The sequence below is a fragment of the Anastrepha obliqua genome, chromosome 2 (genome assembly GCF_027943255.1).
Source record: "Anastrepha obliqua isolate idAnaObli1 chromosome 2, idAnaObli1_1.0, whole genome shotgun sequence".
NCBI classification, from domain to species: domain Eukaryota; kingdom Metazoa; phylum Arthropoda; class Insecta; order Diptera; family Tephritidae; genus Anastrepha; species Anastrepha obliqua.
In genome coordinates this window covers 10,311,054-10,336,178 of record NC_072893.1, presented here as the reverse complement: position 1 = coordinate 10,336,178, position 25,125 = coordinate 10,311,054, and the positions used below count along the sequence as shown (strand labels likewise).

Sequence of the window (25,125 nt, the reverse complement as noted above, 5' to 3'; positions counted from 1 at the left end):
TGACATTATGGAGGTGTTAAAAAATTAAAAAATCTTCTCTGACTGATTTGGATGGTCGCTCGGTAATTTTACTTAAAAATTGTGCGTCTTTTGAGACTGCACTTACATTAATATTTAATAAGTTTTTATCGAATAGTCAGAACTTAATAAATGTATAATGAATCGCCTTTCCCATAACATCAACAAATTTCGCAAAATAACTTTTTCTAAGTTGCTCAGACCACCTATTACATCGTACCATTGAGCTAATATCACTCTTCAATCTGTCGACGAATATAAGGACTTAGAAGTGTTTTTTGATTCAAAGTTAAATTTTACTATACATATAAATTATGTTACTTCAAAGTCACTTGCTATGCTGACATTTGTTAGACGTCATTATTCGCAATTCCCTGGCGCTTACACACTCAAGATTCTATACTCTTCAGTTGTTCGGTCTAAATTGGAATACGCAGTTGTTATCTGGAGACCGTATTCATATAAATCGATTCGAGAGAGTGCAGAAAATATTCTTACGTTTTGCTATGCGCTACTTAAATTTTTCCGAAATGATTCCATCTTATAATTCTCGCTGCCAATTATAAATATAAATAATTTGCGCGCACACTCTTTTTGGGCGTTTGGCCGAGCTTTTCTTTCTACTTGTGGTGTGCGTCTTGATGTTGTTCCACAAATAGAGCGATCTAATATACAATTTCCAGCCGACTCCGATATTTTTATAAGTAGCTTTTTCATGGCAGAAATGCACTCGCAGGTTTGCCATTGACTACCGAGGGGCGACCGCTATAAGAAAAAATGGTATTTCACCGACATCCGAAATTCAAAATTCTCTACGTTTCTAAATTTCCTGCAGGGAACAAAAATGTAGGCAACAAAATTAAAAGTGCACACACTCATGCGCTGCAGCAATAGCAAGAAAAAAAAAACACAAACACTATTCAGAATCTGTAGTAGATGACTTTACTTTGTGTTTGATTAGCTTTTAGTGTTGCCATGACTACAGTTAAAGTATCTGGTTTTGAAATCTATTCTATTTGGTATGGAAATTTCAGCACTAATGATAATATAATATGTTGTTGTTGTTATTGTAACAGCATAAACATTCCTCATACTTAAACGGGAATGATGCTGAAGTGACAGTGGCCGGGTTCCGGTTTCCTAGAATCGACTGTCACGGGATCATTTAGTTCGTATTATAACTGTTATAGCATAGACAGACGGCGGCGTGAATCGGGATTAAGAACTTTATTCGGAATTATCTCAGGAATTAAGTGCAATTAATCCGCATCAACTGCTATACTTAATATATGTATAGTATGAATTACAACTAGGGGTGGGACTATTCGAATAAAAATTATTCGAATAATAAAATCTTTTATTCGAGAGGTATTCGTAATTCGAATAATATTTATTCGAATTTTTTATTCGTTTATTCGAATAATGCTATTCGAATACCTCACTATTCGAATACCTCACTATTCGAATACCTTACTATTCGAATACCTTACTATTCGAATACATCACTATTCGAATACTTCACTATTCGAATATTTTTGGTAAATATTTATTTAGATTAGCGGACTACTAATCGGTTTATGTACAAGTGCATGCACCATGAGAAGGGCCAATGTAATTTTTATATTTTTAAAAGCATTTTCTCCCTGATGTAAATGAATATATAGTGAGGTATTCGAATAGTAAGGTATTCGAATAGTGAGGTATTCGATAGTAAACTATTCGAATAGTGAGGTATTCGAATAGTAAGGTATTCGAATTATTTGAAACGAATAGTATTATTCGTTTTATTCGAATAATGTTTATTAGAATATTATTCGAAAATAATCCCACCCCTAATTACAACCCTATAAATTGTTTAATATCAAACTTACTCCAACTTTCTTATTCTCTTTCCTGAGACAGTATGGATGCAATGATAATTTGCACTAACACGTTCGAAATTATTTTAATTTTTTAATATTTCGGATTTCTTTTACTGCGACCCATCTTTTACTGACAAAACTAACCAATAAACCAAGCAGCTGTTCACTAAACAGCCGTCTGTCACACTACTATAAGATAGTTTAATTTACTATCTATAAAATAAATTCTATCTACATCTTTCTAAATTCCTAAACCTGAAAATTCGTTTGTAGTTTATATAATACGTTCTTTTATAGCATTCACCCGAAGGGAAGATTTACTATCTGTTTTTATTTTCTAAGCGACGGTGGGGTGACATATTTCAAAAAAAATTTATATTTTATATATTTAGACAATTTATATGATTTATGTAAGAGGAAGCGATGTTTTTTTTCTTGTTTTTTTTTTTTATATCTATAATAGTAGTACGTTTTTTTATGGCCCGGAACGCTCCGGAGCGCCCTTTGTTAATTGTTGAATAACTCGAAAAGTATTTGTCGGATTCACTGCACATTTTCACACAATATTTTTAAGGTATTATATTTTAAGGTATTATATTTTAAGAATATGCAAACATAAGAATTCTGACTACCCCTAACCCCTCAAGAAATAGTATTTTTACAGAGTGCGTAGAACTTAGAAAATTCGTGTTTTGGTATATTTGTAGGTTTGTTCCCCATATACTTTCAAGAAACTACAAAGTTTCGTTTATTTCGTTTAAATTTATTCTCGTTATAACAATCGCTAGATGAGCGAAATAAGCAAAATCTTTTTAGGCGAAATCCTTGCGGAATCTAAAAAATATCTGTAGCTCACAAAACCGAACAAGAGAACTACAAAATAAATTGTAAATGAAAACGCTACATATTTAACCTTTCGTGACACCTTTTTTTAAACCTTCGGTTGGGCACCCGTGTCTGGCCTTTTTTAACCTATTCGAGGATCGCTTTTAAAAGATTATATCCATGAGTCGATAGAAAATTGGAATTTTTGGAAGCTAAAGTCATTAGCTATAATAGAAATATGTTGAACTCACGTCCAAAGTCGAAAATGTCTTTCCAGACTCGAGTGTCCAACAACTGTTTGAAGACTTTTTGATATTTTGTATACAAAGTGGGGATCGATTACACATTGAAACTGTTGTTGAAACAGCGTATAAAATTCCCCGTACATTTTTGAGGAACGTACAGAAGGTACATTCCTTGGCGACTGTCTTATGATCGAGCCCATGCATATTAGTAAAAACATATGAACGTGTATTTCGTTCTTGCTTTTTGAATTCCATCACATCAAAATCAACATGCCCTCCTCCACACTTGCCATTTCGATTACCCTCCAAGAACGCCCGAAAAAGGGTTGTTGTTATTGTAGCAGTAATAGAAGCCCCGTCAGTGTCGAGTATAACCCCGGTCATCTTCGTCTAGCTCATCTAACGGTAGACCCAGGAAACTAGCTGTTTCGACAGGTTGGGTCCACAGGGAGAGGGGTGTTAGATGAGTGATAGATATATTGTTTTCCTTTTTCCCTTCATACCAACATCGCACATAGTTTTGAAATTTATTGTTTTTTCGTCCTGCTCATCAAATTTACCAGAGCTCATTATCGAATTGTATCATCAGTAAAAAATGGTGTAATCTCTTTTCAAAACTCCAAAATCTAAGCAAGCAGGCTTTGCGCTGATATATTTACATATAAATTTTTTTAATATTGGCAGCTCTGATCTTTGCCCGTTTGTTGGGTTGGTCAGCTCGTCTCCTTACTTTTTGATTTCTGTCTTCGCTCGCGTTTATTTTTTTTTTTTTGTGTTTCTGTTTTTGTTTTCCCCGTTTCGTTCTTTTTGTATTTGCTTGCTTTTGTTGTTGCTACAATTGTATTTGCTGCAGCTGATTATGACAAAGCAATTAAACAATTCTTCAAATTTAACGATGACATTGGCCTAAAATAAATTTACAGAAATATCACCATAAAAGGGAGCAGAACTTACGAGTTAGGGTGAAAATGTAATAATACAAATAAAGCGTGGAAAACAAATATTGTTTAAAGATACGGGCACTTATTGAATATTTATTCAAAAATATACAAAGGTATGAAGCAACACCACAGTGCAGCACTTAGCAGAAACAAAAAAATAAATTTAAAAAAATGAAAAAAAAAACACTGCCTCAAGTACGAGCAGGTATGTATGCACATACCTGCATAGATGTGGTTTAGGTAGACATGCCATGCGAGGCAGGAGCACTACATACGTATGTATGTATGTGTGTATATTACAAACAAACAAACAACAAAATGTGAGACATTCGCTATTCAGTTTGCTCGCTCGCTTGCTTACTTATGAAACACAAAATAACATCAGCAACGCAAACGTCAGCAGAAATAAAACTAAATTTCACAAAATTCAATTCCCAGCAATTTAAAAATGCAATTTCACACTCGCTTATTAATGGATTCGATTTTTTCATCATTTCGGATGTGCCATAATATTACTATTTGTTATTGTTTTTTACCTTTATGTTTTATTTTTAATTTTTAGCGTTTTTCCTCTTTCTTGGCACAACACGTCGTTTCTTTGCAATTGAGCAGAGACAAAAAACACCAAAAAAAAAGGTAGTTTAATTCTGCGGATACTTAAAATTCGAGTACACAAACTGGACTAAATCCGCCGTCTCGGAATCGCAGCGCTCACCTCGACTCGGTTACGATGCACGGTAAACACTGAACTGAACTTTGCTATGCAGTGTTGAGCAGCTGAATGTTTGTGTATGCCAAAACCCCTCTTTGTTTGTAAATATGTGTGTATGTATATTTGTAAGTGCATTTGTATACCCACACGAACGTCAGAGGCATGCCCAAACATACCCTGTCGGTACCAGCTAAAAACCTAAATTAGAGGAACGATTTTTTTGTTCAAAACTAATGCTCATATGACGACACAATTATTTTGACAACATTATTTTATATTTGCAGATTCAATAACTACGACAGTGGACAGCTTAAAGGGTTCTGTTAGTTATTTGCCAGGAGCATAATCTGAAATTTTATTGAAAACGAATTCATATAAGATGAAAAAGATGATGATAATGGGTGTATGCTTGTTTTTGAGAATGGTAACACAAATGACATGTCAAATGTGTTCATAATTTACTTTAAGGTTTGACATTTACGAAATGGGACGCTATACGCTTGAACAAAATTGGGAAATATTGAAAACCTATTTCCAAAGTGGTGAGTCGTCTTCTTCTTTTCTGATTTTCACATCGGTGGCTAAGTCAATAAGCAAAATTGTCGGATTTGGGGCTCAGAAAATCCACACATTACTGTAGAGAAGCAAATGCATCCACAACGAGTCACTGTTTGGTGCGGTTTTTGGTCTGGCGGCATCATCGGGCCATTTTTTTCGAAAATGAGCGAGGAGCCGCGGTTACAGTAAATGGCGAGCGTTATTGTGACATGCTCAACGAGTTGTTTCCAAAAATTGAAAAGGATGACATGGACGACATTTGGTTTCAACCGGACGGTGCAACTTGTCACACTGCTGAAGTTACACTCGAACTTTTGGCTACCGTTTTGAAAACCGAATAATTAGCCGAAATTCCGATATCAATTGCCCGCCTCGGACCTGTGATTTAAGACCGTTGGACTATTTTTTGTGGGCAGCCAATAAGGACAAATGCTATGCAAACCATCCAGAGACGATTGATGCTTTAAAACACGAAATCGAAGTTGCCATTCATGAAATTGGAGCCCAACCGTGGCAGTCATTTGAACGATATTATTTTCCATTCATAAATGACAATCTTCAATCTTCAAAATAAAAAAAAAAAAAGTTTGAAAAAATATTGATTAGTTTTTTTTTTATAGCCGATTCAAAAAGCAAATTTGACATGGCCCACCCTATACAAATTGTAGTAATAAAAATACATGCACAGGTTCTTTTATTTATAAATGTTTTGATGCACCTGGCAGAGGCTTAAGTCTCAGTTTCAAAATTTCACAACATGAAGGCGAAGTGGAAAAATCGAACATACGCAATACAATGCAGTGAAAAATTTACCAATTGGTGTGACAAGAAAAAATCGTGTGAGTACACGATGTGAACACCAATTCGAAACTAGTTATATTTCCTACAGGGTATATGCATATTGTAGTACATACATAAGATTGCATGATTGTATGCGATAATGTGTAGATATGTATATTGCCTTTTTATAAATGCGTATGGGAAAAAGTAAACATAATAGAAATAACAACAAAACAGATGAAAACAGCAACAGCACATGGAACCTGGGGAAATGACGGAAAAGCAAATAGCCAAGGACAATCTTGTAAAGTTGAAAAACAAACGCAAAAGCAAAACAGTGCTCAATAAACACAAAAAATACAATAGCAAAGAGTACACACATACACAAACATGCATAGCTGTATACTTCTGTTCGTTCGTGTGTGCAGACACAAAAAATACATACATACATATATAGAACTGAGAAACCAGCTGGAGGTGTAATAGGGGAAGTGTTATTGTGTATGTATTTATATGTACTCAGCGCCAATGTAAACACGAATGTTAATAGAAGAGAAGGAGTGCGCTCAATGCGCAGAATCGTTGCAATAAACAATCAAGCAGCTGGTTCTACAGGGCTGCCATGAGAAAATGATAAAAGTACTTCAAGTTCCATGGGTTTAGACAAATTTAACAGCGAAGTGGTGCTTTACACACTTAATTCATTATTATAATGTAAGGGGCGCGTGTACTTGTGCTAAATTTGAGAAACTCAAATTTTCAGCAATTTTCAAATCTGTTTCAGATTAAAAAAAACTAATAAAACTTCATAAGTGAAATTTATAAATTTGCTTTATTTATTTGCTACTCTATTTTTCGCGACTTTTACAGCCGAAGACGTCAGTCCAGCAAATAAACAAACCTTTGTTTACAAGTTACTTTGATGTGAAGATTCAGCGAATAGCTTGGTGAATATTGCGATTTTAAGGTTGAAGGTTTTCTACATATGTATATATCAAGATACCTCTATGCCTAGAAATCAAAATGCTTGCTGAAAACTTAAAAACCTGGTAGGATAATTTTGGCTTTGTTTTTCATTTTCGATTTGGCTCAGGTAAGATTTTTGTGGCAGTCGGTTTAGAATAGCCAACTTACTTCCACCATGTAGGTCCATTATGGTACCACTGTGTAACTCGGGAACCTTAGTGTTTATTTTTCTTGGAACCATTTAGATGCTTTTATGAAGCGTAGGATAGCTTTCATCCCAACACCAGATAATTCTGTAAGAGTGAAAATAACTTCCTAACTTCTAGCTAATGCTGGACAATTACAGAAGTGCTGAATTTGGATTTAGTTTGTGGATTTATAGGCTGTTTCGTACTCTTTAAGAGGATTTTCTTTATGACTGCCAGACCTCACCGATGCTCAGAGTTTTTCCATGTGGTGTTTTTTTCTATTTTTTCATTGCAAGATCCTTAAGTGAGCTCAACAGAATTTATAAATATTTTTTTATATTGAGTTGCCATTTTCAAAATATCGCTTTACGTATTCTTCGAATTCTTTTCGTAAGTATTTTATTTTTTCTGCCTTTTGCCTTTAAGAATTTTTATTGTTTATTGGCTAAACAAAATAAAAATAAGATAAAATAAAAAAAAAATGAAATAAATTAGTTATACCCGTTCCATCTTTACACCTCTAATACCTAACTTTAATTCTAACCTCAATACATTTTCCGAAATTCTTAGATCGTTTTCTCTAATAGGCCTGTCACAATGAGTCAATTGCGGTAACGAATTTTATTGAAAGGAAAATACATAGATATGTTATGTGTGATTATATGTTAGTCCATGAACGGTGGCGCCCTAGACTCAAATAGACATAATCTACATATTTTGCTCTCAGTCAAATTCGTTGCCCCAACCTAAACCTGACAGCCATCAATAGTAGCTATTGTATTAAACGGAAATGTTGTTTGAAGTCGTTTTGCGAGCATTAAGCGGGCCACGAACAGAGCACAGTTTCCAGCGATGTGTGCCTAGTCCATAGCACGCACACTGTACACAAATCCAAAAACCAACATTTCGTTGCGATCGTCGTACTGTTAACATGTGAAACAAAAAACCCATGACACGATTGGTCAATACAATTATTTACTTGTGCATTAGAAAAAAGGCGAAAAAAAGCGAATTTAGATGAAAAAAAAGTGCGTGTAGCGTAGTACACATAACAGAAATGAAACTTTCAAGGCAGACAAAGAAAGAGGGAGAGATCCGAGAGAGAAAGAATATATATCTAAATAAATTCACAACATTTGCAGAGAATACAAATAGACAAAATTTACAAAAAAAGGAAAAGGGTCGACCGGTGTAGATAAACGCCGGACACAAACAGTGGCAAAACGCGCACTACTCTGAGCGTTTATCACCCGCACAAACGCATCGATTCCAGGACCGCAGCAACGGCACAAATTACCGCAAGGCAATGCCAATAAATCCGACGCCGGAGGTGAGAGCACTTTATAGTACGCACAAGCACTAGCCAGGAAACGGAAATAAGCACCAAAAAGTAGGCACAAAAAAAAACTCCAAAAAATGCGGAACAAAAAACGCCCCAAACAGTAGGCACCAAAAATATATTTCCTACAAGTTTGCGCCAACAAACAAGCGCCAAAAAGTAGGCAGTGTTATTTCTCACTATAAATTAGCAACTACAGGGAAAAAACTCATGAAAAATGGCCTAAAGTGTATCTAAAGCTAAATACACACCAGGCAACCGTTGCAGCAACTCGGCCATGTTGAAGCAACCGTTGCCTCGTGTGTAGCTGTGTTGCCAAATGATTTTCGTGTTGCTGCAACCGTTGCCTGAAATATCAAATAAATTTGATTTTTGGGATAGGTTGCTGCAACCGTTGCTTCGTGTGTATCATTGTTTACTGCTTTTACTCGTTCAGTTCGTTGAACACAAGCAAAGAAGAAGGTTCGTGAGGAGTAAAATAAAATGAAAAAGGAAAAAATGGCAATTGAAAATAATGAAAATTATGTCAATTTTATTAACGAATATAAAAATTTGAGTAGTGAAAAATATAAAAATAAAAATTTTAGAAAAAAAGCATACGAACAATTAAAAAATGAATACAATAAAATTGATAAAAATTTCAAGTCCGCAAAAGCGCTTCCTGTTGCAAGATACCGCAAAGTTATTGTCAGTCTAATTTCTGCTGATATTGCCTCTCTCATTATGGTATCTTGTTTCGTTATTTTGGCCTTTACGAAGTCCAACAATTTTCTAAACGGAGCTTCGTCCATCCTCATGTAATTTTTATAGTCCGCTGGCTCATTTTCCTTCAGTTCTTTCAGCAGCCTCTCGTTCGAAAATTCGATTTTTTTAATAGCCAATTTTTGGATCAGATTTTTTTTCTCTTCTTGTGTTGCATCTCTTCTTCCTCATTTTCGTACAAAAGTTCGTCAATTATAATAAGAGAAGTAATTTTACGCATTTCGTCGATCATTTAAAAAATTTAATTTTACGTATCTTCCGCTTGTACCTTTCCTGCACCACAGTTATACACAATACTGAGATTGAAGCAACGGTCGCAACGTGTTTCTTAAACAAAGGCAACACGTTGCTGCAACCGTTGCTTCAACGGTTGCCTGGTGTGTATTTAGCTTAAGATATATAAGGTATAGCTCTCTCTCTCTCTCCTTTTCCTCTACGTTATATCTTTTTGCTCTCTCGCGGAACAAAAATGCCCGAAACGTTGCATGGCCTTGAAATTTAGCTCTCCACTCTCGCTCGTCCATCGACGGCTTAGAAGTTGCACTTCAAAAATGGTTGCAAAATAGGAGCAATCGTTCTCATATTAAGTTGTCAGCAAATATCATTTATTAATAATTGTCATTTTACCGATTACTCTTATCTCGACTACGGTCAGTAAAAAATGAGAAAATCCACAAACTCGGCTACAAACTAGCAACAAAGCCAAGGTAAATTAAAATTTTCAATTGCTTGGGATTTGCGCCCGCACTTTGCCGTACGATTTTCTTCCAGCTGCACCAAATCGCTGGGAATTGTGCGCTGTTTGTGGCCAGCTTAAGTGTTTAGACCGTTTTCTCTATGTCTGTTAAATCAATAGAAGCTATTGTATTAAAAAATGTTGTTCGAAGTCGTTTTGCGACCATTAGTGCATTTAGTGACGCAGCGAATATTTTACACCAAATCAGCTGAAGTGCTGGTGTAGTGCGTTCACTATTTAAACATTCACAAGTCCATTGAGATTTGATTTCAATTATTTCACGCTATGAGATTAACAATGTAGAACAAATTACATACTAGACGGTATGTTTCATTAAACTAAGAGTACATTGATTCAATATTCCATTAATTAAAATAAATTCATTTACAGCTCAATCTAATAACAAAAAGAGTAAATAACGTACTTCAAAATAAATTCTCTCACTCTCTGTGAATACATTGTGAAAATGCAGTACAAAGCAACAACACAAAAGGGGAACCAAACAAATCAGCCAATATGCTGATTATGCAGAGAAATGTGATAATTGAAAGCTAAAAAAGGGACCAAAGAAAAAAGGGAGTAAAAATACAAGCAAGCGCAGCTACCACACTGAATAGTTTAATAACAAACGAAAAATACCAAAAAACGGAATGATGAAAATATATCTGATTTGCTTTTACTCATTTTAGTTTTGCTTACTTCTGTATTGTTGTTTTTGTTTCTAGTTCGTAATCGTATGAAATTTGAAAGCAAATACAAACAAATAAGAAGCATTGTATAATGAAATGATAATTTTAATAATCACACGGATTTATGAACTTAACTGCGTAGAAAGCTAACGAGACATTGGGCCTCGCTACCCTATCGAAATGGTCATAGCAGATGCGTTTAGCAACTCAAAGTGCGTGACTTATTTGGGGATTGAACATAGTTTGTGCGTCGTAGATACATAGCTAGCATCTAACTGCGCAGTGCTGCTGCTGTTTGGAACAAAGCGACAATTTCAATTTGTTGGTACTGCGTTTACATGTTAACATCAATTTAATACCATTTATAATTATCAACACGTCACATTTTATTGCTACTTCAATTTTGAGGTCAACGCTTTAACTCTAAAAGTTATGACTTTGTCAAGCAAACCCAAATTAGCTTAGATAATCCGCAACCAATGACTGCAAAGTCAATCGATAAGGGGTTAGGCTAGCGACCTTCTTTCTTTAACCACTTATAACCATGACGTAGTTGGGAGGCATATTCGCCAAGAGCAGTTATCGGATACACAAAGTGGAAGGAGTATGAAATTGTGACTATTTGGTAATACTCACTTGCACAATTGATAATTTTTGCTGAATTGTTAATTAGGCGTGTTCTTTGCACAAAATTTTCGTAAAATCTCTTAGAAAATTGCATCGATTTACTCTTATTTAAATACCTACATATATACGTATTTAATTTCTTAAGTGTTTAATTCTTTTACAGTTTTTTTTACGCACTTTTCATTTGGTCGTATTCTTTAGGCTCTCTCTTTGGAGTCCAGATTGTTGCACAGCATTCGTCGATAGTTTATTGTTTTAGTTGTATACTCAATATCAGATCACTACTTTTAAAGTTGAAAACTTTTCCTTAAATTGCTAAATTTTACACAATTTGCACCAGCACTCGTTTAACTATTTTTATACACCTCCAGCTGACAATTCTGCCAATACTGCCTTTTTTCCGTTCACATTTTGTTCGGTAGTTCTTCGTAATGCAGAGTTGCATTTTCACGCACAAATGGTGGAACGTACTCATGCACCAAAAAGTATTTTATTTTAAATAAAGTTAAACAGTTGTATGAAATAATGTTTACATAATTTTTCTTTTTTGTTTATTATTATTATTTTTATTTAAGGTTGCTTCTGCGGACAGATTGAAGATTTATTTGGCCAGCTTGAAAGCTAAAACGCCAACTCCAATCGTGTGAATTGTTTTACTTTGGGTTTTAGTTTGAATTGCTTTGAGGAAGTTATTGATGGCATTGCATTGTGTTTCGATAGAATTATGTAGGTATAATTTTGCAAAATACACTAAATAAAATGAAATAAAATATATGACGTATAATGTTTCTGTCTGCTTCTTGGGCATGTATGTTGTTATTGACTTATGGACTAGCGCTTTCTTTATATTGTTTTTTAATAAAAAAATTCCATATTGCAATTGAAAAATAATATAATTTAAAACGAACATAATCTTTAAGAAAAAAATAAAAAATCATCAAAATAATCCCGAACACTTGTTGAAATAATTAAAACGAGTTGTAAAAGATTATTTAACAATCAACAATGCTCCTGTAGAAATAGTAAATAAATTCAGATAACTTGGCTGCCTTCGTAACGAAAACTGGGATGCCTCAATAAAAATAAGATATCGCATCGAAATGGCACGATCCGCATTTCTTAAATATGGTAAGGTCCTAAAATGTCGCGACTTCAATCTTCAACAAAAATGCGCTTTATAAAATGCTATGTATGGTCAGTTTTGCTATATGGCAAGGTGGATTTATTATAATAAATTCGCCTTGCTATATTGGCCTCTGGTGACGGGCAAGCATTGTTTGACAAGAACTTTATATGTGTGCGTGTCGGCTGATTGACGCTAATATCTAAAATTTTTGATTTTCATCATTCAAAAGCCGACAACAAGTATGTGTGACACGACGACACCCGACTGCACTAACACACACAAAGCTCAGTCAAGCATGCTGGACCGTCTCCCGAGGCCATATGGCATGGAAATATGGACCATATAGCCTCTGGTTATGGTCCAGCATTGCTTGTCAAGCACTTTATATGTGTACGTGTCGGGTGCTTGTCGTTTGCCCGGTAACGTTCAAAACAAAAAGCGATCAATCCACAGTTGTATGTATTTAGAAGTAAATATGTCGTCATCGGATGATGAATTTTTATTTATGTAAATTTGTATATACGTAATTATTCTACGGCTGAAAAGCGTAAGTAAGGGAATTAAATTTGAGTTTGGGATATTTTACAAAAATTAAAGGTAATCTACTTTAACTTATTCTGTTCGTTGTTTGAGAATTTTTTTTGTTACCCACTTTTTGTGTTATATTAAAAAATCGCAATAAGTCATGTTTTTAATTATAACTTATGTTTTTCGGGTTCATAACTTCATTATTATTAAATTACTTATGTATATTCGTTTTAAATGATTTCATTTACATATAAATTTTTAAATTTTTTGCTTATTTATGTACATATTTCATACGGATTTTGCTTATTTTTAGTATATGTAGGTGTTTACGAGTAATATACTATTGGGCAACCGCACACTAAATACTAACCTCAATGCTAAATACAACCCTGCTGTTTTGTCCATCAGACTCCGACACGATCAAAAAAGTAAGCGTCAAACGAAAATATCAAAAATTTTTGATTTTCATCAAGCATCGTACGTGTAGCCGACAACAAATACGTGTGTCACGACGCCACCCGACTGCACTAACACATACAAAGCGCAGTCAAGCATGCTGGATGATGACCAGGGGCTAATAAAGCTTTCTGACATGAATAGAAATGTGGCTTCTCCGGAGATTGCTCAAGATGTCATGGACCGACCACGTTTCTAATGAAAAAGTGCTGCGAAGAGTTCACGGCGGCACACAACTAAACAAGGGCATCAAATGACGAAAAACTTCACATTTAGGGCATATTGAATGAACTGTTGCAAGTCATATTGGAGGGCAAGATTGAAGGAAAAAGAGGTATCGGGCGTAAGCAGTTTTCTTTGTTGAGGATCATAAGGCAGTGGTGCGATATACAAAGTGTGGGGAACCAAAAAAAATAAAAAAATAAATAATAAATTAAAAAAAAAATTATATCACTTTTAAATTGTATAATCGCTTAAATTTGATTACGCATGGCAAATAAAGAAGAATAATTAAAAGAGAGGGGAAACACAAAAAAGGTTTAACATACACAAATAACCAAATATTTATTTCCATAAGCGTACGTCAAATACTTATTCCCCTTTGTCTCAAGGCGAATCAGTTCAAGGTGGTAGCATTCGACCAGAAACAATATTTTTTAAATTAGAACTGTCAAGGTAAAGAGAATAGAAGAATGGAATGAATGACAGATAGATAAAATTAGTATGTCGTGTATTTACAACACAACAACAACTTTACGTCATTACGTTTCACTGGCACTTCTAAATGAAAGGTGAATGGAAGTAGAGAAATCCTAATCACACCAACTTCTAATAGGCACGCCTTGACGTTGTTGTTGTGGCAGCATAAATATTTCCCATACATATACAGGGAATGCTGCTGAAGTGACAGTCCTTGGCCGTATATAAATCCGGGTCCTTCCGTACGTAGAACCGACTATCGTGGAAACGTACGTTTCCTAATACACTTGTCTATACACGTGGTCTAATACACTACGTAATTTTATAAGTTACTGAAATTTAAAACCTGGACTTCGATTTACATTTAATAACTCACAAAATATATGCACATAAGAAAAAACAATTTATTTTGGCAAATTATTAAGCTAAAAATAAACTTTTTATTTTCACTTACAGTATTTTTTAAATGCTACACGACACCACGTTCTGGATATAATAATTAACGATTTGAAAATCTGTCCACTCACACGTACGAAATCCCTCAATTGCAATATGCGCTGTGGCAACCTATCTTTTTGCTGTGTTTGAGAGAAAGAGGAAGAGTGAGAGAAATGGCAGCGAAATTGTAATGTCGCAAATTTGTATTCAATTTGTAAGCAACGCAGATAATTGTGAAACAAAAAAACATTGTAATCAAACCGGAAGAATTTCAAATATTTGGTAAGTAAATCATTAAAGTGAATAGCAATAAATGGATGAATATAGAAAGGTGCAAAAACATAATTTATCTTTGGAACTGCTGACTTTCTGTGGCGACGCTACGACTGCGATGGTGACGCCGCATTGATGTGCAAATAGAATGGTGAAAATATATATTCACATACATACATATGTATCTATGTAGGTCTAAAAAAGAGCAGAGAACTAAATAAATTTATTACAATTTGCGAGCATAAACTAATCCATTGTGGAAATACAACATTTGTGTTGCATATTTAATGCTTAACGTCATAATTGCAAGCTTCTACATTCGCACAAATTTACGTGCATAAGTAAGTACATACATATGTAAGTACATATCTACAGTGTGTTTTGATTTTTTTTGTCGATTTGGCGAAAACAAATTAATTTCAGCCGCAATGCCCCAGCGCATTACTTATTTTTTCAAACGATGTAATAGCTATTTAAATTGTATAGGAATTAACCAATTTGTACACGCATAAATATAGTGGAACACGAAATTCTGATTGAGCACGTTGAAAAATCGGTACTCGATTTAAAATCTTGTTTTTTACGTAGCGCTTATTTACTTCAATAGTGTCATAATTCATTTTTTTTTTAGATAAGTGCAGAAATGACCACAAACTGTTTTTTTATGCTGTGTAAAAAATTCTAACATTATCTCAGTTATTTTTACTTAGAGAGGCATAGTAAATTGAGTATTTTGAAGGCCTCTTTTCCCCCGACATTTTCGTTTCTCGAGTTATGACACTATCCATGTACATAAATGACCACTGGCCCAGTAGATCGTCCACTTTTGTTAATCATTCGGTCCGATACTATTTACCATGAACCACTTATCACTGTCGGTACGTATTTGTCATTCAATTATTTCCATTCCTCCCCCCTCCTCAGCGTTTTGTATGAAGGGAGCACCCTCTGAGCGGACTGAGTAATGAGTGCCAACGCAGAAATCAGGTGATTCGCAAAATGACTTTGTGTGCAACTAATCGATGCTGTTTTGTAAGTCGCATTGAAACGGTCTGCGTGATTGGTAGGATGGACGGTAGGGCGATAGTTGGCGGGTGCGTTAGATAGTTCACGGAATGTTAAGCTGAAATAGCAATGAAGCAGTGTAGTCACGGTGCTCTAGAAGGGGGCTTAAATAAAAATGAGTTGGCACTTCGAAATTCCTTTTGATTATGATTCTTGGGTTAGTAGGGAATGTTTTAATATAGAATTTAAAATCAGTTCACGTGGCCGATTTTAAATAATTTGAGTTTGAAATTAGAAATAGCGCTATTATTACTATATTATATTTTATTCAATACTTTTTCGAAATCTCAAACTGTTTTGAAAATTGGGATCGAAAGCCCTCGTTGTCTTCTATTTTATGCAATTTATTTGAAAAGAATCCGATCATAAATGGCAAAGTTATTCGCATTTGAATGTCCACCACAAGCGCACATTGTTCATTGTATAGGACGTATAGGATTTGTACTGGTGGACGACCCTTGCGGCATCACATTCCAATGCGAAATTATAACGGTAAACATCAAAATAATTACATATATTTCACGAATCTAACTGCGCAACAATCGGAGTCAGAGTCATAGTCATAGTAGAAAAATAATTGCGTCGTAGTTTTACACAGGAGCCTATAGTCACTAAAATAAAATGCGCAGTAGAGCAAGAACAGAGAATAATTATGTTCATTATTTGTAAAAATTAATTAGATTAGGTAAGTCAATTTTTCGAAATTTTAAACTTTAACTATTGACGCAAAGTGTTTATTTAATCTATTATATTATTATTATTATTCATTTTTAAATAGCAATCATTAGACATGCAGTCACAAGGTAAATCTTCCAAAAATCATGAACAAAATCGTCATAGTATGTGTTTGATTTGCAAAAGGAAGCCGCAGAAACAGTATTTTAAAACTACAGGCGCAATTGGAGCTCAAATCAAACTACTATTTCCTGATTTTAATGAAAAGGATTCAAGGCTTCCTGATGTGGTTTGTTGTGCTTGTAGGCACAAAATTATAAGAGCTAGTGCAAATCCAAGTTTGAAAGGTTCCCTTCAAATGCCAGATTACTCAAAATACCATTTTAAAATAAAAACCCGTACATCAGTGTCAGAAAAAGAATGTGAGTGTACTTTGTGCAACGAAATTAGATCAAGACAAGGAAATTTGGATGCCGTAAATGCTAAAAAAAAATCTAAATCTTTAAAGACTACTACTACTAATAGTAGGCGCTGCTCAAAGTGTCTTACTTTAATTGCTAAAGGTGTTAGTCATAAATGTAATGCAACTTCAACGTTGACAAATATTCATGAATGCGTCCAATCGCCAAAGCAAGCCGAACAATTATTATCTGGACTGTTAAAAAAGAACATACTTAAAGACAAATTAAATGTCAAAGAAGGAAGCACAACCATTCCAGCACCCCTATCGCAGCAGCATGGTAAACCCTTAGCTAATTAGATTTACTCATTAATGCAAATCCGAAAAAAGTAGTACGTCAGATATCATCTAATGATTTATGTGAGTTACAAACAGATCTAAATTTATCGAATCGTCAGGTAAAGAATGTTTCTAAATTCATAAGAAAAAAAACGAGTACAAGAGATATTATTGAACCTTATGCTCAAGAAAAATTTGTTTTTACGTCCCACAACTTGGATGATTTTTTTGAAGTGCAGTCATTTGATTTTGAAACAACAAAAAAAGACGTAATGACAAAAGCTACAAACTTTGCTGCTGTTTGTGTTGACTTGATGCTCTTTGTAAGGCACATTATTGATAAACGGGAAATTTTTGATTTTCACTTAAATTTTGGTCTCGACGGTGGCGGAGGTTCCCTGAAATTCACCTTGTCTATACAATCAAGTCAAGAAAATGATGATTTAAACCAGAAAACTAAAAAAAAACAGTGAAAAATGGAAGGATACTGGAGTGAAAAAAATATTTATCATTGCTCTTGCCCCAGATACCCAAGAAAATTACAATAATGTTAAACTTCTGTGGTCAAAATTGGAAATAAATAAATGTTTGATTGAATATCCTGGAACAGTAACGACGGACTTGAAACTTGCAAATATTATTACGGGTTTGACAAGTAACGCAAGTTTTTGCCCATGCATTTGGTGTGACGTCACAAAATCTGATTTAAGTTCCTGTGGTACTTTAAGGACAACTGCAAGCTGCCTGTCTAATTACAATAATTGGTGTCATCAAGGAAGTGTGAAAAATAAAGTGAAGGATTTCAAAAATTGCATACATCCACCTTTGTTTTGCTCAGATAAGGATCAATTAATTTTGGATGTGATCCCTCCTCCTGAACTGCATCTATTGTTAGGATGTGTTAACACTCTTTACAGTAGCATGCTTAAACTACATCCTAATATTGCAGAAAAGTGGGCGCAGGAATGTCATGTTCAAAAAAGTTGTACAAATGGTGGCAATTTTTCGTTTGAAGGGAATGCTTGTAAGATCTTACTTAATAATGTTGACAAACTTCAACGGTTATGCGAAGTTAATTTTGGTGGTCTATCAGGTTGCATTGCGTACGTAGATACTTTTAGAAAGTTTAAAACAGTTGTTGACGATTGTTTTTCTTTTAAATTACGGCCAAAGCTTCAACAACATGTTACCGAATTTCAGAAAAGTTATGAACTTTTAGGAATTTCGGTAACACCAAAAGTTCACACAATTTATAACCACGTTCCACAGTTTTGCTCAAAATTTCAGAAAGGTCTAGGATTTTTTGCAGAACAAGCCACAGAATCGGTACATCACGATTTGAACGAAAAGTGGAAAAACTTTAAGGTAGCAAAAATTAATGAAAATTACTTTGCAAAACTACTTCGAGCTGTACGTAGCTACAATAGTACACATATATAGCTTTGTGAGCAGTATATTATATGTATTAGTTTTAATTTATATTGAATAAAATTAGTTTAATAAAATATTTCATGAACATTATTTTGTTTCTTTATGATTACATTTATGCATTAAATCAATTCCAATACGCATTAAAAGCAAGCAATTTGAAGCAATGAACAATGTGCGCTTGTGGTGGACATTCAAATGCGAATAACTTTGCCATTTATGATCGGATTCTTTTCAAATAAATTGCATAAAATAGAAGACAACGAGGGCTTTCGATCCCAATTTTCAAAACAGTTTTGAGATTTCGAAAAAGTATTGAATAAAATATAATATAGTAATAATAGCGCTATTTCTAATTTCAAACTCAAATTATTTAAAATCGGCCACGTGAACTGATTTTAAATTCTATATTAAAACATTCCCTACTAACCCAAGAATCATAATCAAAAGGAATTTCGAAGTGCCAACTCATTTTTATTTAAGCCCCCTTCTAGAGCACCGTGTAGTACGAGGGCTACTGATAAACTGATACAAAAACAGCAACTACGCTGTCTGAGAACCCGATTAGTCTATACTGGGGGAATTTCGCAGTAAACTTTTGTATCACAGGCTCTCATTGACTTGCATTTTGCATTCATATGTACATACGAACACATACATACATGAAGGTGATTCAACAAATTACTAAAACTAAATAGTAAACAAAACAAGCGCATCTATTTTGCTATTTTGAGCTGTAGTCAATTTTAGCACGCTTCACAGTTTTGGATTTATTTTCAATTTGCAACTCATTTTTTATATTTCTATTATTTCCTTATCAGTTTCATATATTTTCCCATATTAAACCAGAGAGTTTAATTTCATCACCGGCGAGCCGGCTTAGGAACTGCTTATGAGTCGGTACAAAGTTCCCTTCTTTAAGTTCAAAGCTATTACGTACTCAAAAAATGATTAAAAATATGTGCGCATCTCAAAGCAATGAATGTTTTTAGTTATATGAAAATGTTAGCAATAAAATAATTGTTGTTGTATCGCCTTCACATTTTTGGGTTTTAGGAAGTAACAATTTCGGGTCCGTCGACAAAGTACCCTACAAGAATTGGATGATGGAAATCAATATATATTACATTCTGTCAAAAAAGTACCGCGAATTGGTCAATAAAACGCAAAATAATTGTTTAATCATTAAAATTTATTTTTTCGCCTTCAAAATAGGCTCCTTTCGAAACAATACACATAGGCCAACGATTAGTCCAGTCATCAAAGCACCTTTTAAACGCGTTTGATGAGATCTTCTTCAGCGCATTCTCCTTAATGGCCCCTATCGACTCGAAGTGGCGTCCGCGGAGTGGCAATTTAAGTTTTGGGGAAAGGCAAAAGTCACAGGGGGCAAAATCTGGTGAATACGGTGGTTATTCGATGATATTTGTCGAGGTTTTGGTCGAAAAAGTGTTAACAATATGAGCTTTGAGATCCATGAGCTTTCTTTCCACAAATTGGGCCGTTTCCTACGCACATTCTCTCTCAAACGTCGCATAACTTCCAAATAATATTCTTTATTTACCGTAGAACCATTTGGAACGAATTCCGAGATTCCGATTGCACAACACTATGAAAATCAAAGAAAACGAGTAACATGACTTTCACTTTTGTCCGACTTTGACTTGGTTTTTTCCGTTTCGGTTCATGTGGTTAGCGCCATTCAGCCGCCTGTTGACTGGTTTGCATGTCAAACGTCTCATCACCTGTTATGATGCGCTGGATAAACGTTGGCTCCGAATTCACTTGCTCAAGCATGACTTCAGCCACCTTCTTCCGATCCATTTTTTGCAAGAAATTCAACTCTCTTGGAACGAATCGAGCAGCCACGCGTTTCATGCCCAATTGATGGTGTAAAATGTTGTAAATTGATTCGTGAGACACGCTAAGGTCACGAGCTACATGCCTCAAACTTAAATGAGGGATCACCATTTCAGCACCATTCCCTTGACTTTGCCGACGTTTTCGTCTGTTGAAGGCGTTGATGGGCGGCCAGATCGGGGCAAATCTTCCACGACTTCTCGGCCTTCTGTAAACGCCTTATACCACTCGTAGACCTGTGTTTTTGAAAAGGCATTCGCGCCATAGACTTTCTGCGACATTTTCAATGATTCGGCACACGAAATCCCGTGCAAAACACAAAATTTAAGAGAAATTCTTTGTTCGATATTTTTATCCATAGTGAAAATCGCAGAGCACACCTGGGGTTGACTGACATAATTAAATGCCAAAAACAAGCTAATTGACAGACGACACTCTGCGACACTATAGAGGACAGATGTACCAACATTCCAGTAAAAAAAAATTTAGACATATGTGTAACGCGCGCTTTTTAAATGAACAATTCCCGATATTTTTTTGACAGAATGTATTTATTATAAAATATAATAAGAAAACATCAAAAACATCAAAAATTTAGTGCTGAGATGTTAGGTTAGGAATCTGATAGCAACTCTACTTTGAGCATTGCCGAATATTTTTATCAGCAGTGACCACCATATCACCGGTCAAGTGCCCGTCACTGTTTTTGTAGGGTAGATACATATATATGAATGTATGTATGTTTGAACTGTGGAAAAAGCGTTGTCACGGTGCTGTCATGCTTTTTCTTCCATTCAAAGTGCATTATATGGAAAAAATACGCAACAAAAAAAAATTGTCAAAAACCAATGCTATTTTGTAGTCACTTGAAACTGCCACTTTGTTATACCAAAATTCAATGTGCTATAAAACTGCATACCTAGAATATGCGGAGAAATCGTAGGTTACAAATAAATAGTGGCTAGAGCAAGTCCACCAGGAATCGTAAGACGGCGATTTAAAGGCGACTTGACGAATCAGAAAGAATTTTCAGAGTGTTTATGAACGCAATACGCGATGCTGTAGGATTTAATAGTACAGCGCTTCCAAGGAAGCTATACATTTATAGTCCTTTTAAGTCATCAAGGAGAAAAGGGTCGATCGATCTTTTTTTATATTAATTTATTTTCATTTAATTTTTTTTTAATTTATTTATTTTAATTTATTTATTTTTATTTATGTATTTATTTTTTTATTAATTTTTTTATTTTTATTTTTTATTTTTTTATTAACTTATTTTCATTTAATTTTTTTAAATTTATTTATTTATATTTATTTATTTATTTTTTTATTTATATTTATTTATTTTTTTATTTATATTTATTTATTTTTTTTATGTTTTTTGTTTTTTGTTTTTGTATTTTTTGTTTGCTTTTTTCTGTATTTTTTTGTAGTTTTGTTTGTTTTGGTGGGTGAGGTAGGGTTCAAAATGCAGTCTTTGGTCAGATAAATCCGGCGGTTCCGACTACGTAGAACCGCCTGTCGTGGGAACCGTCGTCTACTGTGTTGGGTGTTGCGGCCACTACAACAATTTCTCCACTCCTTCTGGGGAGACACCTTTCCAGGGACTACTTTCTTTATAACTTCGGGAGGGCTCAGAATGGCATCCATAAAGTAGCAATTCTATTAACCCAACGGTAGGCTTCCTGGTCCACCGCATTTCTAGCCAGTTTTCATGCTATTGCCCCGTTGTCGTTGTTGTTATAGTAGCAGCTTACTAAAGTCAGTGCAATGTAGTTACCGGTCGTCTTCGTCTAGCTCATTTAACGGTAGGCTTCCTGATCCTCGCTGTTTCGACAGGTTGAGTACAGAGGGAGAAGGGTGTTAGCCTCGTCTTGTTATGTTTCGTGTCTGCGAGGCTTTGCTTTGTTGCACTGTGTCGAGACCTATCTTTGTTTTTCCGTCATCCGTTGTATCTCTTTACCGCGTTCCAGTTGTCCAGTCTGTCCTTGTGTTCGAGGACAATCTGCTTCCTCAGATTATCTCTTTCCGTGAGCCATCTGTCACAACCAAAATCGTGTGATCAGTGCCATCGCTCGGCGCTTCGCAGTATATGCACTTGGGATCGCTTACTTTGCCCATGCGGTATAGGTATCTGCGGAAGTATCCGATCCGTGGCCCGAGAGGAACTGAGTTAAAAAGTAGTTCACTTCCCCGAAATTCCTTTCCCGATCCATTTGCCTATTGATGGAATGAGTTTCGCCGCCCAACTGTCACGCGGTTCAGTGTTCCGTGACGCATTTATCGCCCAATACTTTTACCACAAAGAAAAAAGTACCACTACTTGGGGGCACACCAAATAAGGCGGTGGTCTTAAAATCAATATAAATAAAGCCATAGAAGGGATCACACAGTTGTCGGATCTTAACACTTGACTTCGAAAAGTCAGTTACAAATTTTGATGGTAAATTAACACCGATTATCCTATACCTTTTCTGCTACAATAATCGATTTTCGTATATTTTTTTGACTTCAATTAAAAATGTCAAAGCCAACACATTTCATGAAAGTCAAATATATTTTTAAACACTTGTATTTTCGAATTTTTTTAATATGTAAACAGCAGAACTAAATTCTATTCTATTAACACCAGTTTTCATTTGGCTTCATATATTTTTCTTTCGAAAATATGCAGTTTTGGCACTCAAACTAAAGGATTGAAACACCATTTCGCAAAATTTTCTTAAAAATGTACATATTTGATTTCTTTATTTATTCTAAGAATTTAATTCGATTTCTTCTATGCATTCCAGATGCTGTCTGCATTAACTACTTGGCTGCCTCTTAAATAAATAAATAAAATTGGGCAAAAGAATTAATGCAAAAAAAAAAAATAAAAATAATTAAAGTGCTAATACATTGGAGCAAATGAGCAGTCGGCTAGCACTACATTGGTGAGCATTCAAAGCACACAATCAGCTGGCCAGCCGATCAAATGTTGTGCTGAGCGCGCAAGTGCCATCGCGGTAGCCAGTGTTCTCTCAACTCAACGCTCACTCGCAAAGCATACGATTTTTGGAACCAATTGGCGCCGTCACAAATTAACAGTCAGTATCCAAGAGTCGGCCGGTGTGTCCACGCCGTTGAAACGCACGCTGTGGCAGTGCAGCTGGTTTAGTTTTATTTTATTTTAGTGCTTGGCTTCACCAGCACAACTTTTGCTGACCGTCTATTTGAACAAATTTCTGAGAAAAAGATAGTAAGTAACTTACTAACTCAGCAGGGAATGCCGTGAAGTGATATGTGCTGACACGTGGAACGAAAAAATTTACTAAAACAAAAAAAGTAGAAAACCCGAAACGAAATTTATCTCAATTCAATTAATTCTGCAAGCATTTTGTATTTGCATATCAGTTTTCATAGCGTGGCAGTGCGAGGCTTAAGCATTTGTGTATAACATTTTGGAATAAGCAAATTAATAAAGTGACAGGAAACTGTGTTCCGGTGAAAACAACGCCCAGTCCCCCCCCGCCTGTGACCCCACCACAAAAAAATGACAACATCGGCATTTAAAAATCAGCGTAACAACGCATCGCATAGTGATGCGGAAGCTGATGGTCGCATTGCTAATGAAGCGAATGCTGCAAATCTTGATCACACAATAGAAAAAACGGATTCCGAAGAAGACAGTTGGTCATCCACCGGTTATTATTACATCAATCCATTTGTGCACCGGTTGCAGATTGACAATAACGTCGATTTGGCGAAGGTAAGTTTGTGTTATACATTTACTGCATATAAATAATCTCCTGCTACGGCAGGCGCCTTAACGATACGAATCTTAAAACTGATCTCAGGAGACTTTAATGCATCTCCTCCTTTAGCGCGAAGAAGGCTACGACATCTTGACCAACTGCAGCCAGAACAAAAGCATATACGCTCAATCCAACTCAGCTCCATCCTGAGTTTCATAAGGAAACTGAGTCTGGATGGGGTACTGTGATGAGTAGAGAGCACAAAAGATGATGAGGTCGAAGTGCAAATCTCATAAAGAATCTAATATATAAATAACACTAGTTTACACCAAAAATGGTCCTCGACCAAAAGGCGTTTTTTAAACTAATTTCAGGTCGCTGAAACCAAAAATGAATTTTTTTTTTTTTTTTCAAAGAACGGTTTCCGAGGTATTCCCAAAAAACCTGTTTTTGGGCAATAGTGCAGTTATTACCTGCAATCTCGGAAACAGTGCGCGCCATTTCTTTGAAGTACATAAATTTCGAAAAGCACACATATAACCTACATGACAATATATAATTCGTGTCAATGGAAGTCGTAGTTTTCGCAAAACAGCTGTTGAAAGTTAAAAAAAAGGCATTTTCACGTTTTTTACTAAATTATCAAAGTTTATTAACTTTTTTCTGAAACAAAGATTTTGTTTATATCGACATAAGATAGGTTTTCTGAAAGATAATTTTGTCACCTATATTTTAAGCCTAAGTTTGTCTGAATCGTCGAAAAATTGTAGAAGTTATGGCCCATAAAGTCAACACGTGTGATTTTGCAGCTTTTGACTTGGCTATGTTTGAGGTCGAAAATACGCTTTTACTCTCG

The 25,125-nt window shown here is 35.1% G+C and overlaps 2 protein-coding genes across 6 annotated transcripts in view; one reads left to right on the top strand and one right to left on the bottom strand.

Moving 5' to 3' along the window:
- LOC129237684 (ubiquitin-conjugating enzyme E2 H) overlaps positions 1-11,649 on the bottom strand; it is a 32,830-nt gene extending 21,181 nt beyond the window's left edge. The window contains exons 1-2 of one of the 4 annotated variants that reach the window (XM_054872571.1): positions 11,426-11,649; positions 11,258-11,364 (exon numbers count right to left, since the gene is read on the bottom strand). The gene's annotated coding sequence lies outside the window, so the exon portion shown is untranslated. The other 3 variants (XR_008581768.1, XM_054872572.1, XM_054872569.1) reach the window with 3 other exon arrangements.
- A 3,023-nt stretch (positions 11,650-14,672) lies between these two features.
- The window catches only part of LOC129237965 (lysophosphatidylcholine acyltransferase), a 41,993-nt gene continuing 31,540 nt past the window's right edge, over positions 14,673-25,125 (top strand). The window contains exons 1-2 of one of the 2 annotated variants that reach the window (XM_054872967.1): positions 14,673-14,777; positions 23,328-24,283. In XM_054872967.1, the coding sequence (XP_054728942.1) occupies positions 24,068-24,283 (216 nt within the window). In that variant the 5' untranslated portion in view covers positions 14,673-14,777; positions 23,328-24,067. Of the gene's footprint in view, positions 14,778-23,113; positions 23,266-23,327; positions 24,284-25,125 lie in introns of those variants that run through there. The other variant, XM_054872966.1, reaches the window with a different exon arrangement.